At 43.2% G+C, this 17,213-nt stretch overlaps 1 protein-coding gene across 1 annotated transcript in view; it reads left to right on the top strand.

Moving 5' to 3' along the window:
* Positions 1-16,599, top strand: part of LOC135202113 (DNA replication ATP-dependent helicase/nuclease DNA2-like) — a gene marked incomplete at its 5' end in the record, with an annotated part of 61,953 nt that extends 45,354 nt beyond the window's left edge. The window contains 5 exon segments of the mRNA XM_064231364.1: positions 13,686-13,789; positions 14,078-14,273; positions 14,422-14,601; positions 14,729-14,920; positions 15,110-16,599. Coding sequence (XP_064087434.1) covers positions 13,686-13,789; positions 14,078-14,273; positions 14,422-14,601; positions 14,729-14,920; positions 15,110-15,319 — 882 coding nt within the window.
* Between the last annotated feature and the right edge of the window lie 614 nt (positions 16,600-17,213).

Below are 17,213 nucleotides of genomic sequence, written 5' to 3'. Positions count from 1 at the left end.
AGCAGACAATATATTGGGGACAGAGAAGTAGCACTCTTCTATCTTTTAGAAAATAATATGTTAGTTTGGACTTTTTAATTTTATTTCTTTTTATTTTTTATTTTTATTATGTTTATGTAGGTGTTTAGTTTTTTGTGGTCTTGGGTAGGCCGCCTTAGGCGGCCTTCCCTCCATTAGCCTTGGTTTACGAAGTTTAACCAGATAGGCTAGGTCAGGTGGTAATGTTTTTGCTTCGCCCCTCATAGTAGGGTAAAATGTTTTTGTCACAGTGTGGTCGCCCCATTGACAAATCATCTGGAGCGCACCAGCTACATAGGTCACGTCCTTGCTGGCACCTCCAGTGAAGCATTAACAGCATTCGGTGTCTAAACAACACCTATAGATCTGTCACTTGTGGTCACGCTCCCCGTGACAGTTCATTAGAGCGCACCAGCTTACACAGGTCACGTCCTTGCTGGCACCTCTAGGAATGCAGTACCGAAATTGGAGGTCTTATAATATAGGATCTAGTTGCATTGTGGTCACGCCCCCGTTGACAGATCCTCTAGAACTCAACAGCTTCACAGGTCACTACCTAGCTGGAGTCTCTAGTAAAGCGAAGCAGACTTGGGTGACGGTACTCACGAAGTCAGCTATGCTAACAGTTTAAGGAACCAAAATATCAATCATATATATGAAATTGTTTCCCAAAATCGAATCTGTCTCCCCCTTCCTCCAAAGGTGGGATTCAGCTATATATATATCTGGCAGGTAAGATTCATGAACAAAATGATATTGTTATGATACAATAAAGTTTGTTCATACTTACCTGGCAGATATATATAATCAAAGTGCCCACCCACCTCCCCTCAGGAGACAGTGGCACTAGAAAAATCTGACAGAAAATGGGAATGGTTCCTTAAGAGCCCGCCTCCCAGCGGCAGGGAATGGGTACTACCAACCTTGGACACGACCACTGCGTGTGCCAGGGAGTTTTGAAATTCTGTCGACTTCGGAGGGAATACAGCTATATAAATATTATCTTGCCAGGTAAGTATGAACAAAACTTTATTGTATCATAAACAATATCATTTTCAAACTAATTCTCTGGTTCAATGCATATTGACTTACGATAATTCAGTATGTAGAGAAATTGAATAAAATTAACTATGGCTAGCCTAGTGTTCACGATGATATATCGTATGCATATACAGTAGCCTAGCCTAGCCTAAAGTATTCGCTGTACTACATATCGGTAGAGAAATTTTATAGTGGCTAACGCTGTAGGCTCAAGGCATTCTGACTTCGGATAATTCAGTACAGGTGTAATTGAACATGAATGAGAATCCGATCTTAGGATAATTTAATATGAATGTAATCGAACAGGAAGGAAGATCAGATTCTGTCCGACTTCAGCATTTAAGTGTTAGTGTAAATACTAACTCTGCAGTTATTCTCGCTCTGGAATCAGCTGATGGCGAATACGAGTTTGCGTCGCCGTATCCAACTTATTCTTGTCCTGATTGGCTAGCATGACTAACATAACAAACTCTTCCTCATTTATGCCATGTTTGTCATCTTGAAAGGGACGTGTTTTCAACTATGTTGACATTCAGCATAGTCAATAATGGTATCTTGTGCCATATAATCAGATATCAGATATAAGAAATTCGTTTGTATGACGTCTTCATACGTTTAACAGACTAATTGCTGTCAGTAATTACATTGTGCTTATGTCAATTACAGTTACAAAAATAATTACCAGTCGTATTATCAAATTACAGTGACAGCTGAAATTAATATTAGGCCTAATATAGTTACATTTAATTACCTTAAAAATGTAATTGATTACTTTTCAATTAAATTACAATTACACAAGCTTGTCATCAAAACAGCACTATTGTAAGGAGGCGTGGCTTAGACAGACAATGATGCTGGCTAGTCTATTTCCTTAGCTCCAGATTCAACCATATCACTTGGTCTCGGCTAATGTTTTTGTTCCTAGTTAGCATAAATGAATATCTGGATACTTAACTTATATGGAACGAAGTCATATTGTTCCTCTTACGATGTAATTTAAGGCCAAAATTTGACTAATACGTCTCATTGGAAGCTAGTTTTTCCCTCAGGTTAGATTGCGTAAAATTTAGCGATACCGTTCATTTTCACTCGTTTTCATAGGTATTAAGAACCTTACTTTATTAATCTTTTGTCGGTGTGAAAACAACAGTAATGAGCTCTTTCATGCTATGGTTTCTTTTACCACGGCTGCGTTTGAATTCGTACAAAACGTTGGGAACTGCTATCCAGGTTGCTGATGGATGTAATATTGCCTTATCAGCTTCAGCTACATTTATAACATCAGTACAGTAATTACTGTCACACGCGGATGAATATAATAACGGATGTTGCAATCGGATTCGATTACTGTCACACCCGGATCAATAGAATAGAATGATGTTGCTATCGGATTCGATCGTATCAGCAACAAGTTCTCGTTTGGTTGTTCATAGTTGTACGCAGTTATACGAGTATATATTATCACTAAGATAATACTTTTTAACTTAGAAGAGGGTGCAAATTTATGGAGGTGATGTTAGACGATTGTAATTCTCTCTCTCTCTCTCTTTTACTTTCCTGATTTCATATTCTCTCTACTCATCCTATTTTCCACTCTCTCCTAACACTTGATTCATTGTGCAACGAGAGGTTTTTCCTCCTGTTACACTTTTCAAACACTTTTCTGTCATTTCTTTCCTTTCAGCGCTGAATGACCTAAGGTCCCCAATACTCAGCCTTTGGCCTAAATTCTATTTTAAACCCAACAATCTCGCTGTTGATTGCACGCTGCTGCCTACGCCAGCTGCGCGAAAGATATAGGAAGACTTATTTGCAATGTAGTGCCGGTTTTAATTACTAACCCCATCGTAAAATCGAATTAACGCAAGTCAGTTACTGCAGCTTCAATACGGACTGTATTCACGATCATGTCTTGAATAATTTTCCTGATTTTCTAATGTTTGTCAGATTATCGTGGGGAACAGAGTCGGTCTAGTTTTCTCTCTCTCGCCAGTTTTTCTTTTTTCTTTTAAAACTTATAATATCTTTACACAATCTTCTTTATCTGGTCATTCTTCGGATGTCGCTTCGGAGTCTTCTCCCTCATCGTGTTTTCTTTGCCAATAACTCAGCAGAGCCAGAGTTTTCATCGTTTCATCCTGAAATTTGGGGATTTCAACCTCTCTCTCTCTCGCCCTCTCAGTCTCTCTCTATCTCTCTCTCTCTCTCTCTTTGGGGTTAAAGGCAAAGTAATTTTGGAGGGGCTGCCTTCGTAGCACCTTCCATGGGTCCTGTAGTTCTCAGGCTGCTGGTGTTCATGCTTCAAGGCGGTATCCGCAACTCCGTATTTTCATCCTTACTTGTTTTGAGACGTAATGTGTCCTCCGTAGTTCTTCCGGGGGCTACGGCAGTTGGAGATTAATCTGCGCCATCGTTGACTATCGATACCGGTTGTGTCATCATCCACTCCTTTCATAGGGTAGTTAGTAATCTTCCTTCTTTGTTCCCATTTATATACCTTAGGTGGTGTAGACATAACGTGCTTACTGCGGTAATTCCTGAGGGCTACGGCCGTTGGCAGTTCATCTGCATCGTAGTTAGCACTTTTGTGCCCTCGGCCCCCTTTCTTAGGGTAGATGGTAATTTCCTTCTGTGGCTCCCATTGGGTTCCACAGTTCATAACCCCGTCATTAAAGCACTGTGTACCGCACAGTTGGTTCTCCGCCTGCACAATGTCGGCACTAGGTGCTCCAGTGGTTACTCGTAGTGACTTCTCTCTCTCCTGCTTATTTTCCCAACTTTTTCCTGCTGCTTTTCTGTTCCACCTTAAGGGGTTTCAATGTGGGTTGGCGACCTTGATTCCGTTGTCTACTGGGAGTACTTCCTTTTTTCCCCCCTTTTTCCCCCCACTTGCTCCGGACTCCAGTCCAGGTTTAGTATTGGTAACGGCCATTAGTTGGATCGCGTTTTGCGACCTCTTCGCTCTTAGAGGGTGTTGCTCGCCTATTGTAGTCTGCCCGGTCTCATGTCATAGTCACTGGTGAGTGCGGAGTTTCGCAGTCAAGTGAGACTGGTTCAAGGTTAGGTCATCATCTTGGTTGGTACACGTTTGGCCCAACAGTGTGGGAGTGAATCGCATGGTTCAGCTTTTCATCGCCAAGGTATATTCGGCTCAGGTGTAACGTTATTGTCACTGTGTAGTGAGGGTATGCGCAGTTGAGTGACTAACTCTTACAGGTTTTGCAGAACTGGTGACAGTTGGCTCTTGTGAGGGGGTGGACAGCGGTCGAACAGGGTTTACGTCATCATGTCTGGGGGGAGTGCAGGTTGCGCAGTCGAGTACGATTTGCTCAGTTTATCATCTTCTTGTTGGTATATCGGATCGGTAGGCTCAGATATGATGGGATCTTGTATGTCGTTTGGTATCGAGCAGCCAGGCGTAGTAGTAGGTTCCGGGTTTGTGCTGCTCTTGTGGGGGTTCGGCCTTTCTCTTGTTCCGGTGTGGCCGAACAGGTCTGAGACTCGTTTGCTAGTTGTGGGTTTTTGTTTCTCCGGCGAAGGAAGCGAGTATAAAGGATTGTGGACTTTGTCCATTCTCTCTTTCCGCATTCCAGGTTCCGGAGGAATCTCACAGTTAATTCAAGGAATGTTTGATACGTTGTATTCAACCAAACCAGCAGTCTCAAACATCAAGTAGGCTGATCTGATTTTGGCTCAGACAGTTTTTGGGGAAGGACTTAGGCTAGCATCACTTTCTGTATGAGGTAGCAGGTAACACCTTTGTCGGAGTCCGACTTCCGGTATATGAGTCAGTTGAGGCTTTTCCCTATTGGGTTCCTTCATTGATTCATGTGGTAGGGGTTACGGATCATGAGGCTCGTATTTGGAAGACACCTTTCACAGCCAGTGGGAGGCCTTGTCCCACTCTGTGTGGATGTGGTGGAGAGTTGATGGGTGTTTCTCTGAGCCTGGATATTTTGATAACCTCTTCACTTTGGTTTCGAAGGGGTTTGCATACCAGACTAACATTTCTGATGGTTATACTATGTTCTTGTCGAGGTGAGGAGGGACTTCTTGTTAAATCATTGCCTCAGCGCTATCCAGACATTCATAAGAAGGGGTTCTTAGTCAATCCAAGGGCACAAAGTATCGCGAGGGCTACCCTTTGGCTTCCGGAGGAATGTTTCGGTGTCGGCGATTGTGTTGGTGGTTATTTGAGAGTTGGTGTGGTTTTTCACAACACCGTACCTTAGGGAATTTCAGTTTCTTCTGAGAGGTTACTCGCGGGGTCCTGTCGTTGGTAACTCAGTTTATAGTTGGCTTGGTAGAGTTAGGGTCTTAGAAGTTTAGGGAGGCAGTGATAGTCTAAATCAACTTTAGGGTGTTAGAAGTTTAGGGAGGCAGTGATAGTCTAATGAACTCTGGTGTTTCTGTTGGTCAGGCTTAGACTGAGTGTATTGTTCCTTAGGCCCTTGAGGTTAGGCAGATCCTGATGGTCATGTTGGAATAACTACAACTTCTTCAGCACAAGTCATCTACATCAGTGAGCAGTAGAGAACTGAAGGTTCTGCACACTCAACTTCTCATACATGAGAGGCTAGATAGCCACATGGGAGGTTCACCATTTCCCCCTCCATACCATGGAGGTTATAGAAATACCACATGGGAGGTTCTTCAGACTCAGGCGGTACCTTGGGCTCGACGCCGACGGTATGGCACTTCCTCTGCAAGCATCCTCACCTAGTGAGCTGGACAACCAGGTGAGGAGATTTGTTTTTACCTCCATGAATAAGAAGTATAGCTTATCACATGGGAGGTACTTCTGAATCAGACAGTACCTTAGACTCAACACTGATGTTGAAGTACTTTCTTTGCAAACATCCTCACCTAGTGAGCTGGACAACCAGGGGAGGAGATTTGCTTTTACCTCCATGAATAAGAAGTATAGCCTATCACATGGGAGGTACTTCTGACTCAGATGGTACCTTAGACTCAACACTGATGTTGAAGTACTTTCTTTGCAAACATCCTCACTTAGTGAGCTGGACAACTAGGTGAGGAGATTTGTTTTTACCTCCATAAATAAGAAGTATAGCTTATCACATGGGAGGTACTTCTGACTCAGACGGTACCTTAGACTCAACACTGATGTTGAAGTACTTTCTTTGCAAACATCCTCACCTCCGAGTTCGATAACTAGGTGAGGATACATGCTTTTATACATGGTAGGTTGTTTATGAGTTACCTGCATATGTTCCGTGGACAGGTCGGGCTGAATTAGATTGATCCCACCTCCGAGTAAATGTTGTTGATGTGGCTAATTCAGGTGTTCAGGGAGTGTATTGCAATATGAAGTTTTCATAATAAAACTAATATTGTAATACTTACCTGAACACCTGAATGATTCCTACCCTCCTCCCACTTCAATATGATAGTGAATGATTTAATTGAGGCAGCGTTGCCAACGGTAACACAGGTAACTCATTTGACTAGATTTTACCTGCAGCGTTTGTAACACTGACAGTTAAAATTACTCACTTAGTGGGTAAATATGTGGGGATATAGTTCGGGCTGGTCAGTGACCCGGGCTAATTCAGGTGTTCAGGTAAGTAATTACAATATTATAGTTTTATTATGAAAACTTCATTTTGGTTCTTTATTCAAAATAAGACAGTGTAATTGCACTACCCCTTGATGAATACCTCTTTTGGAGCTGTAATATTTAGCACTGTGGGAGAGAAAATAATGCCTCTTCAGTTTTGTTTGATGTTCATTCATGTTATTTCTCGGCATTAATATTCGAATTTGAAAATGTTCTTATTGCCTCTCATTGCTTTCATATTACAATACAGTAATGTTATATTTCTAGTTTGTGGCTTTTTCCTTGGAATGATGTAGTATGATGCTAAACATTCGTCCTGGAACATGTGAGATGCCTATCTTTCCAGTGTTTCACGGTCAAACTGCAGGGTTACCATCAACATGTGTAAAGTCAACCTGCACTTATTCGCGGTTCAGCGAATCAGTTATTTGTGGATTTTTCTGTGGAATATGTCACATTATTCACGTAAAATTCGCCTATATTCGCAGAATTTTCATATAGAGCAATTACTGTATTTTCATATCTACATGACTAAATGTTTTAGGATGATAGTTGAAGGTATATTTGGATGCTTGAACAATTTTAAAAATAGGCAGTTATAATGCATTTTTTTAGTGGGGTTTTGGTATTTGCGGATTTTCGGTATTTGTAGGTGCTTGTTGTATGCATTCCCCACGAATACCAGGGAACGACTGACTGTACCTGTGTTCACCCAAGCAATTTGGAACTGCCAGTTCTTTAAAGGGAGAGATAAAGCATTGAAAAAATATATATGGCGAGAGATTCTTGATCTATGTTTCAAATTTTCTTATGTATAGTTCTGTAAGTTATTGAAGATGAAAACAGAAGATAATTTAATGAAAGGAAAATGTTTGAAGTTTAAAATTAAAAAAAAAAAAAATGATCAAGTAAAGTAAAAGGCTAACTTACATATTGTATATTGATATACTATACTTATTATTGTCCCCTTGAATAGCTAGAACCAGCGAATAGTTGAAACCCCTATAAAAATGCTTAAAACTGCCTTTTTTCCGACATGGGATACAAACCTTTCGGTCCTTTCACAATAGGAAGGTAACTAGCGGCAGCCGGGACGGTCGTAAGCTTCAAACAAGGGAGTTCGGTAGTTAACGACCCTTGTCCGACAGTGCTCGCGCCGGCGCGACTGGGAGGCGAAGAACCACTGTTTTGCTTTCAGCCTGCTGGTGTGTAGACGTGCTCTTCATCGCTCTCTGCCCGCTTTCTGGATATTTGTATTATCTCTTACTGTTTGTGTGTGTGTAAAAGTGAACTGTAAGTACTCTTTTCATTTTTTCATATACACTTATTATTATTGCAAGTGAATAATGGACCAAGGATCGAAGGAATCTCTGTGCCCTTCCATTACCCGGCAACTGTGCCCCGGGGTGGAGGGACGTAAATGTGGGAAATTTAGAAGTTTTCCCGAGATCGATCCCCATGTCTTTTGTGCTCGGTGTCGAGGGCGGGAGTAGTGCTCTGGCACCAAGCCTTGTGTTGTATGTGTTAATTGGTCGGAGGTGCAGTGGGGCTTGTACGAGGGCAGGAAGAAGCGAAGGCCTGCCAAGGAGTCGTCGGAAAGCTCTCCCGCGACTCCCTTGGTAACAGACACTTCGTCTTCTTTCTTGCCCCCCGCTCAGCTCCCGCGTACGGCACCTTCCCCGGGGGGTTTTGGGGGGGGGGGGGGGGATCCAGGTCCTTCTCTTCGCCCAATCCGTCGAGCGTAGAGGAGGGCGCTCGGTACCCCGAAGCTACAGCTGTATTCGGGGTCTTCCGTCCGTTCTTTTGGGTGGGCGGGGCTCCCCCCCTCCCGCACGAGGGGGAACCCCTCCTACTTACCCAACTCTTGCTTCCACAGGTGCTTCTGCCATGAGGGATGACCTTGGTCAGGTGTGGGCGTCTTTGGGACTGCAGGGCTGCGAGTGTCCAGGGGCTGCTTCATCATCTGGCAGGGTCTGGTGCGGTCACCCATGGAACGGTGACCACGACAACTACCACCCTGTCTACTCCAGGGTACGCGGCCCCTCCTCACCTGGTTTATTTGCCACATGTGGTGTCTGTCTCTCCTACAGCCGCTGTGCAGGGGCCGATCGCCGTACCGAGGAGGGGGCATGCCACCGCCGCCCGGGCTTGCCGTGCTGCCTCGACCGGACTTCCGCTGCCCAAAAAAGCTCATCCCTGGACCTGCGCTGGTACCCAGGTTGTTGCTGGGCTGTTTGCTGGCTGTTGCCTCGCTCCTGTTTACCTGTGCTGCCTGCCGTGCCGGCTGTACCTGTGTCTGATGCTGTGCTGGCTGTTCCTGCCATTCCTGCTGTTCCCGCTGTGTCCGTACCTGCTGACGTCATCCCTGCTCACGGTGTTGCTGCCCCAGACGTTGGTCTGTCCGGACAGGTGCGTCTGGGCCCTGTTGCTTCGGCAACAGCAGCCCCGGCTCCGCCCTAGATGGCTGACCTCACGTCTGTCCTGAGGAAGCTGACGAAGAAGAAGAGGAAGAGGAGGAAGGTGTCGTCGTCATCTTCATCGTCTTCTGCAGCTGCCTCTTCCCCTTCGTCTTCCAAGGCTACCCAGCCGCGGAAGAAGAAGGGCCTGACCTCCTCCCCTCCATAGAAGTCTCCTTTGGGAACTTCTCAGGGCCCGTCCCACTCCGGTGGGACGGGGGTCCTTCCGCTGGTCCTCCTACTCCTTCGGGAGCGGGGCCCGTCTCTCCTTCCGCAAGGAAGAAGAAGACGGGGACCAATTCCTCCCCCATTCCCCTCTCTCCTTACAGCTAACGAGGGAAAGGGGAGGGATCCTGCAGAGAGTTCTCTGTAGGATCCCACGTTGGAGACTGCATTACTGGGGGAGGGGGACCTTTGGGTCCTACCTGACGTAAGCCCCTGTCGTTGAGAAGGATCCTGCCCCATCCTCGATTTCTACGGGAATTGGGAGGACCACCAACCGATGATCGTTTGACAAATTCGGTGGGGGTTTCGCCGAGTGCTTAGAATTCTGCGGAATTTCTAGCACTGAGAGTGTTCGAGTTTTTCACGATCTCCAAACACTTAGGCGAAACCACGGTCCAGAGTGGGCTAGACGAGAATCCCTGATAATTGTTACTACGATAATTGGGAACCTCGCCGAATGCTCGAATTCTTGGAATTTCTAGCGTTTTGAAGAAGCACTGCTGCTGAAGGAAGAATATCTCACAGTAGCCGACCAACCCTGGAATAGAGAAGAACGGACGGGAACATCCAGTTTGGCTTGAACTATCGTCTTCGGTATTCTGTTCACCATTGAAGCTTTCCTTCGGGGAAGACTTCTCCTTCACTCTCTTGACTAGAGAACGAAGGTGTAGATTTCCAATCCTTATTCTCATTCCTCGAAGGGGGAAAGAATTTGGGATGGAGGTTGCTGCTACAGAAACCTACAAATATACTACGTATATTACCCTCGCGACATGTTTCTGTCAAGCAGTTAAATTGTCCGGGGTGTAGGCGCATACTGTGTTAATTCTACGGATTGTGACCAAGACGACTAGTATCCTAATTGAACTGCAACTCGGGACTGCCTGCAACCTCCCAGGAGTTACCAGTTTCGATTTTAAGATACTTATGGTATTGTCACGACAACACCACCTCAGCTTTTGTATTTACACTCGATGGTTCTAGCCGAACTCATTCCTTCATGGAATGGATTACCTGGCAACTCAGGATGACGAGTGAGCGAGAGCTAACTGTGTATTAGACGCTGATGGCAGGCCCAGAGTACCAGCTGGCTCCTCCGAGATGCACAGTCGGGTTATGTCTCTCTCCCTTACAACGATTGACTACCGAACCATATCTCTGCCCAACAATCACGGACTTAGGTCTCTGATTAAAGGGGATTCTCGCATACACGAATGACCATCTACTGCATCGCCTTGGACATTGCAAGAATTTTCAACAGAGATATCTCTTGGACTCTTTCATCTTCTGTTTACTGCACGGTAACAGAAGTCTGTAATTATCTCCCGCTGCATCGCATTGCGATAATGCGGAATGATTTCTTCAGACATCTGAGTTTGTCTTCAAAATATCTCGTATTCGTAGTTGTGCAATTGTTCATTGTTCACCCCGAATTAACAGATGTTACGGATGACATCGCCTGCTCCCCGACCTGCCAGCTCTACTTCCAGATTATCAGCCCATGAGAAGCAGTTCTTCAGGCAGTACTCCCTTTGTTTTCTTTACTGAAAAATGCCCCATTTTCATTGCAACTACGACTCCTCACCGGACAGCAATGAAATAGCGGTTAGCGTTTTCAGTCCTTGGTAAGCACAGGTTCAGAATCTGAGGAATCCTTCTCTCGATTCAGCTATGAAGACGTAGTTGCACTAACCCTCCACCTTTGTTCTTCAACGACACATAGTGTTGTTTTCTCCCTGACCTGAGATTCAACTACTGTGAGTGTGTCTTGCCATCAGGGACCTCGGTCCCTAAAAGGCAATTGACTTTCGCCTGTTGGGCACATGCCTTAAGAGAATCATCACCTAGCCGTCGGCTAACGGTGGCAAAACAAATAAACGATTGTATGGTCTCTCGGCATAACCCTTTTAAGGCGAAGGTCACGTGGACTTGCTCGGATGCTTGACACGAATGACCATCTACTGCATCGCCTTGGACAGTGCAAGAATTTTCAACAGAGATATCTCTTTGACTCTTTCATCTTTCTGTTTACCGCATGGTAACAGAAGTCTGTAATTATCTCCCGCTGCATCGCCCCGTTTTCATTGCAACTACGACTCCTCACTGGACAGCAATGAAATAGTGGTTTAGCGTTTTCAGTCCTTGGTAAGCACAGGGTAAGCACAGGTTCAGAATCTTGAGAATCCTTCTCTCGATTCAGCTGTGAAGACGTAGGTTGCACTAACCCTCCACCTTCGTCTTCAACGACACAGTGTTGTTTCTCCCTAGCTGAGATTCAACTACTATGAGAGTGTCTTGCCATCAGGGACCTCGGTCCCTAGAAGGCAATTGACTTTCGCCTGTTGGGCACATGCCTTAAGAGAATCATCACCTCGCCGTCCAGCATTGGTGGCAAACAAATAGACGATTTGTATGGTCTCTCGGCCTAACCCTTTAAAGGCGAAGGTCACGTGACTTGCTCAGATGCTTGGACAACTTGCCTCACTACCGAACGCAGTCAGTCGGCAGCTGTCAGAGCGCCCGAGTCAGTTACGATCTACGCTGTGGACTTAGTTCGGTTGTTCCAGATCACTCATTACTTCGTCGTAATAGCTTGTCCCAGCACCCATACCATTGACACCCACCATGGAGTGTCGGTGTCCTATCCACTACCGAGAAGAAGAAACTTTGCTGCAATGGAATAGGAGAATGCGAGACACTTCCCTGCAGACGGATAGACCAGTATGGGTACTGGACATCACCGAAGTCGAGAAGAGGGATAGTCATAGCGACTATTCCCTTATTTTCCTCTGAGGGAACTGCATGACTTTCCCTGCGAAGTCAAGCATCCAGGGGATGGGGATCTGTGACGCTCGATTTCGTACCGAACTTCGTAGCGAAGACTCAGAACCCTTTGGTCCCTGCCGATCGGTTCGAGTCCTTCACAATCCCCTCCCTAATAGACTTCACCGCCTTCGATGCGAAGGAGATGCTTGACGCCTCTTCGTTAGCACCGGGATGACCAAGAAAGAAGTATACAGGAACACACTTTCTTTCTAACTGCGTGAGGTGATCAGGAGGGCGTACGAAGCTGATGGTAGCGACAACATCCGTACCCTTCGTCCAAGAGCCCATGAAGTCAGATATTGGTTCTTCCCTCGCGTTCCGCAAGAACTTCTCCGTGGCGCAGGTACTGAAGGCAGGGGTCTGGTCCAACCAGACCACATGCACCTCCTTCGGCCTTTAGGATATAGCCCACAGGTCCTTGGACACTGGTCCCTAGGACCCGTGGTGGCGGCCTCAACACATTGTGTAGCTAACCCAGACCTAGCAGGCTGAACAGCATCGATTCCTTGGTGTGACTGTAGAATGGATGAGTGATTGAGAGTGTGACTGGATCCTCTTTCCCCATCTTTTTCTCCCTCTACCTGTGGGCAGAGGGACACGGTCGTCACCCTGCTGGTAAGGAATGAGATGCAGTTGAGCTACTCGACCGAGCCCCATCCTATCCCTTTCACTAGGGATAGGAGTGAATATCACCACTCATTCCCCCAAGCAAGGGGGGGGGTAAGTGGAAGCCAACAAGAGACATTTAACTTTATGTTGCCTCTTGCAAACAGGAACAAGTTCTTGCTTGCTAGCTTTAAGAGATACGCTTGCCTCTCTCTTATTACTTGGGTCCAGAGGTCTGACCATTGATCCTGCGGTGCACACCCCGATCAATCGGACAGAGGCTAGGATCCCTCCCTTGCTCTTACGACCAGGGAGGCAATCCAAGGTTGGGTGAACACCAGTCTGTTCACAAAAGTCTCAGATTCCTCCCACTAAGAAGTAAGCCTTCCTATTGTAAAAGGACCGAAAGGTTTGTATCCCGTGTCGGAACAAATGACAATTTGTCCAAAATTGCATTTTTCCCAACTATACAAACCTGAGGTCCTTTTACACATAGTCCCCACCACCATCATGGACCCCTCACTCTGCGTTTTTTTGCCTGGGCCTAAAGCAAAAGTGATTCTTCACCTCCCAGTTGCGCGGCACGCGCACTGTTGGACAAGCAGTTAACTACCGAACTCCCTTGTTCGAAGCTTACGACCGTCCAGCTGCCGCTAGTTACCTTCCTATTGTAAAAGGACCTCAGGTTTGTATAGTTAGGAAAAATGCAATTTTGGACAAATTGTCATGTTTTGTTTGTTAAAACTCAAGAAAAACCCACTAAAAATGTTTATACAAAAAAAGTGCATTTTATGATGAAATTGATAAAAAAAACAGGAACTTGTCGATATTTCTCTTAAAAAAATACCACGAATAGGCATATTTTCTGCGAATTCGGGGGGGGGGGGGTTGTTCACTGCACTATAGTTATTTCTGTACCTCTGTATCTTCAGGTTCTTCAGGCTGCAGCACTGGGGCCTCTATTTCATGCTTCTCGTTTTGTCTTAGTAGGAGACCCTCAGCAGCTTCCACCAGTGATACAAAGCTCACAGGCCAAGTATGCTCTAAAAATGGTTCATGATCTACTGGATAATTTGGTCATTTTAAAAGCAAGCTTTATTAATTAGTGTTCATGAATTTCATTGATTAGATATTAAGTAATTTTGAGAAGAATACTTCTATTCTTTTTTGCTAGATCTCTGGTGTTAAGTTCTTACAGGTAATTGATATCTTAAAATTTTTCTTTTTCCCATAAAACCATCCCATTTTAACAGTAAGAGCATTTAAGTGTTTTTAAAAGAATTCCATTAACTTTCTCTTGTAATAATGTCTTTGCTACCGTTAGGGATATTGGTATGAGCGAGTCTCTCTTCGTGCGCCTAGATTCCATTGGGTTGCAACATCCCTGCCGTTTGACAACTGAGCAGTATCGAATGAATGTGGACATCATGAAGTTGGCCAATTGCCTCATGTATGAAGGTCAGCTACAGTGTGCGAATGCTGAACTCGAGGGAAAGACACTAGACTTACCACATTTTCAGGTATTTGAGTGATAGCATGCTTCTGCGTTCATGAAGAATTACAAAAGAGAAATCTATATGATTTTGTTCATGTTGCCTTATTAGTAATTGTACGACTTCAAGACAAACTCTTTATTATAGGAATTTCTCATATTCATTTTTTTTACAGGAGTTGGCTGCTCCATCAGATGGTGCTGATTGGGTAAGGATAGTGCTGGACCCCAGCATTGAACATTCTGTATTCATGGACACTTGCGGTCATGCACCAGAGGAACGAGATTGTGCAAAAATGATCATCAACAGCAGGGAGACTGCCTGTGTTCTCGTCCTGATCAAAGCGTTATTGAAAGTAAGTTGAAATGGTATGCTGCACTGTAAAGTCTATTTGGTCAGAAGTTGGTTAAAGAAGATACTATATGGCATTACCATATATAATTTTTGTTTGCCTCAGTTTTTCTTTCTTTCTCATAATTTAGGCAGGTGTGTGTGCAGATGACATAGGTGTAATCACTCCGTACCGAGCTCAGGTCAAAAATATATCAAACCATGTAAAGAAAGAGGTTGAAATGGGGCACAGAGTAGAGGTGAACACAGTTGACCAGTACCAGGGCAGAGACAAAAGTGTCATTATTTATTCATGTGTGCGGTCAGGCATATTACAGGCAGAGGTAAGAAAACAGGTTTTGTCATTAACTATTTTGATTACGTATCTTATTTGGAGGAATAACAACAGGAAAGTTCGTTTGTGACCAATATAAGTTTACCAGAAGTAAAATACTGTATAATGTCTTGCGTATCTTGCAGTAACTATGAAAATTCTTTGTTTTGTTTGTAATCATGTTGCATTCTGTCCACAGTCTGGTGAAATATTACAAGATGAACGTCGCCTTAACGTAGCCATAACTCGTGCAAAGTACAAGCTCATCATGATTGGAGACATGGCAACATTACAGCTTTTTAATCCTTTTAAAAAACTGACGGACATTTTAGAGTCATCACAGGTGTATAAGATGAAACATGGCACCGATGGTTTTAGTTGGTCGGATCCTGGGTTGGCTTTTGTTTAGCTAATTATTGCAGTTTTACAGAAATGCATGGAATAGAGATTTAGTGTTAAAGCATAATTTAACAGTTAATGAAATATTATAATAACTAAACCAGTCTGTTGCTTTTATATTGTATTTCCTTATGTAGGATTTTTCATTTGGTAAATGTATAAATTTTTTTTTTTTTTTCAAATTATTGTGATTCTTCCTTGTAACATTTTTATATAAACTTTTTCAAATTATTTAGTTTAGCCTTTAAAGTAACAAGGTTTTTGTTACATATTGGTTCATATAATCTTGCCATATTATAGTTTTCATTTTTTCGAGGAGAGTTTTCTTAGGAAACATCCTCTAAATTTTTTACCATTTAATTTGTATAAAAACATATTGATTACACTTAGGTAATCTGCGTAAGACTGCTTTTGATTTTAAGACTGCTGAAAAGTCTTAAAATCTTAAAATTACAAAGAAAATAGCCACAGCTATTTTCTTTGTAATTTTTTTTAGTATGTTTTTCATAAATTTTGAGATATGCAGAGTAACTTTAATAATACGTTTCTATTTTACACTACTGTTGTTTTTATATCTGATGAAATTTACTAAAACATGGAAATATGAGGTAGTTGAGAATCTTGGGTTTGTCCAGCTTCATGAAACTTGACAATTCAGAGCTTCCTGTCTGGAGGAGCACTTGACAAATATTTGAAGTTCAACTAACAGGGTTTTTTGTACCAGACTATTATTGGTTCTCAAGTTTATGACTTCTGATGTGAGTATTCAATGAAGTTAGCTATATTCTGGCTACTTCGTCACAGTATGGTATATTACCACTTCCAATAAAATAAAGTTTTAGTATTCTTGAGAACAATACACTTAAAATATCATCTTCAGTTTACTTGTTTTGGTTAGGACCAGGCACGTGTATACATCAAAGCATGTAAAACATATACCAAAGTGAAGACTGGAGTAGGTTATGCATCAAGTATAAGACTCATTTTCGAAAATCAGACCCACTGTCTTTCAGTTTATAATCCATGAAAGATTTGCTCTGTAGCAACCAATAAATTATATTTGTAAGCACAAAATAACCCTTTTATACCCGAATGTAGAAGTATGTATAGTTTCCTATGCAATAAGTGTCTGATGTTTATGTCTTATGATGTTTGTAATATAGGTTCCTTGCCAGTTTATTTAAAACATCAGATGCTTTCGTTTAGCACTGCAAGGTATTCTTGCAATGCTGCCTTTTTATACATGTGATAATTATTCATAAATAAAAGTTCTATTTTATAAACGTTTGTTCTTGATTCTTTGAGTCACTGTGCAAGTTTATCATTAAAGTTGATCTTTTTGTGGAACAAACCAAGATAACAGAATTGAGACATTTAAGAAAGGTTGTGACTTTCAACAGTTGCAAGGAGGCAGCAAAAATGTCTTTGGGAACCTTCCCATTTTATGCAAAATAATTAAATGAAATAACCAAAAGAACTGCACTTTATTAATTTGTAACAAAGATAATACTTCCCATCAGTGCACCTTGTGTGGTGCACTATAGGCAATACTAAAGGTTCTTTACAGTGTCCTTTCGGTTCCAAGCTGCAACCCGTCATTCCATATATTATACCTCTGTTCATATTCTCTTTATTCCGTCTTACTTTCCACCCTCTCCTAACATTTATTTCCCAGTACAGAAGTGAGTTTTTCCTCCTGTTATATCTTTCCAACCTTTTTGCCGTTTCCCCTTTCAGCACAGAATGACCATATAGTAATTCCCAGCACTTTGCCTTTGGCCTAAGTTGTATTTAAGATTCCATTCCTAGCCAGTTCATTTAATACAACAGGTACATTTGTTTAGCACTGGAAGTTATTCTTGCCTTGCTGTCTTCTTGTCCATATGATAATTATTCATAGATAA

The sequence above is a fragment of the Macrobrachium nipponense genome, chromosome 30, assembly GCF_015104395.2.
Source record: "Macrobrachium nipponense isolate FS-2020 chromosome 30, ASM1510439v2, whole genome shotgun sequence".
NCBI lineage: Eukaryota > Metazoa > Arthropoda > Malacostraca > Decapoda > Palaemonidae > Macrobrachium > Macrobrachium nipponense.
The sequence above is the reverse complement of the archived record's forward strand: the minus strand, read 5'-3'. Positions and strand labels throughout refer to the sequence as shown.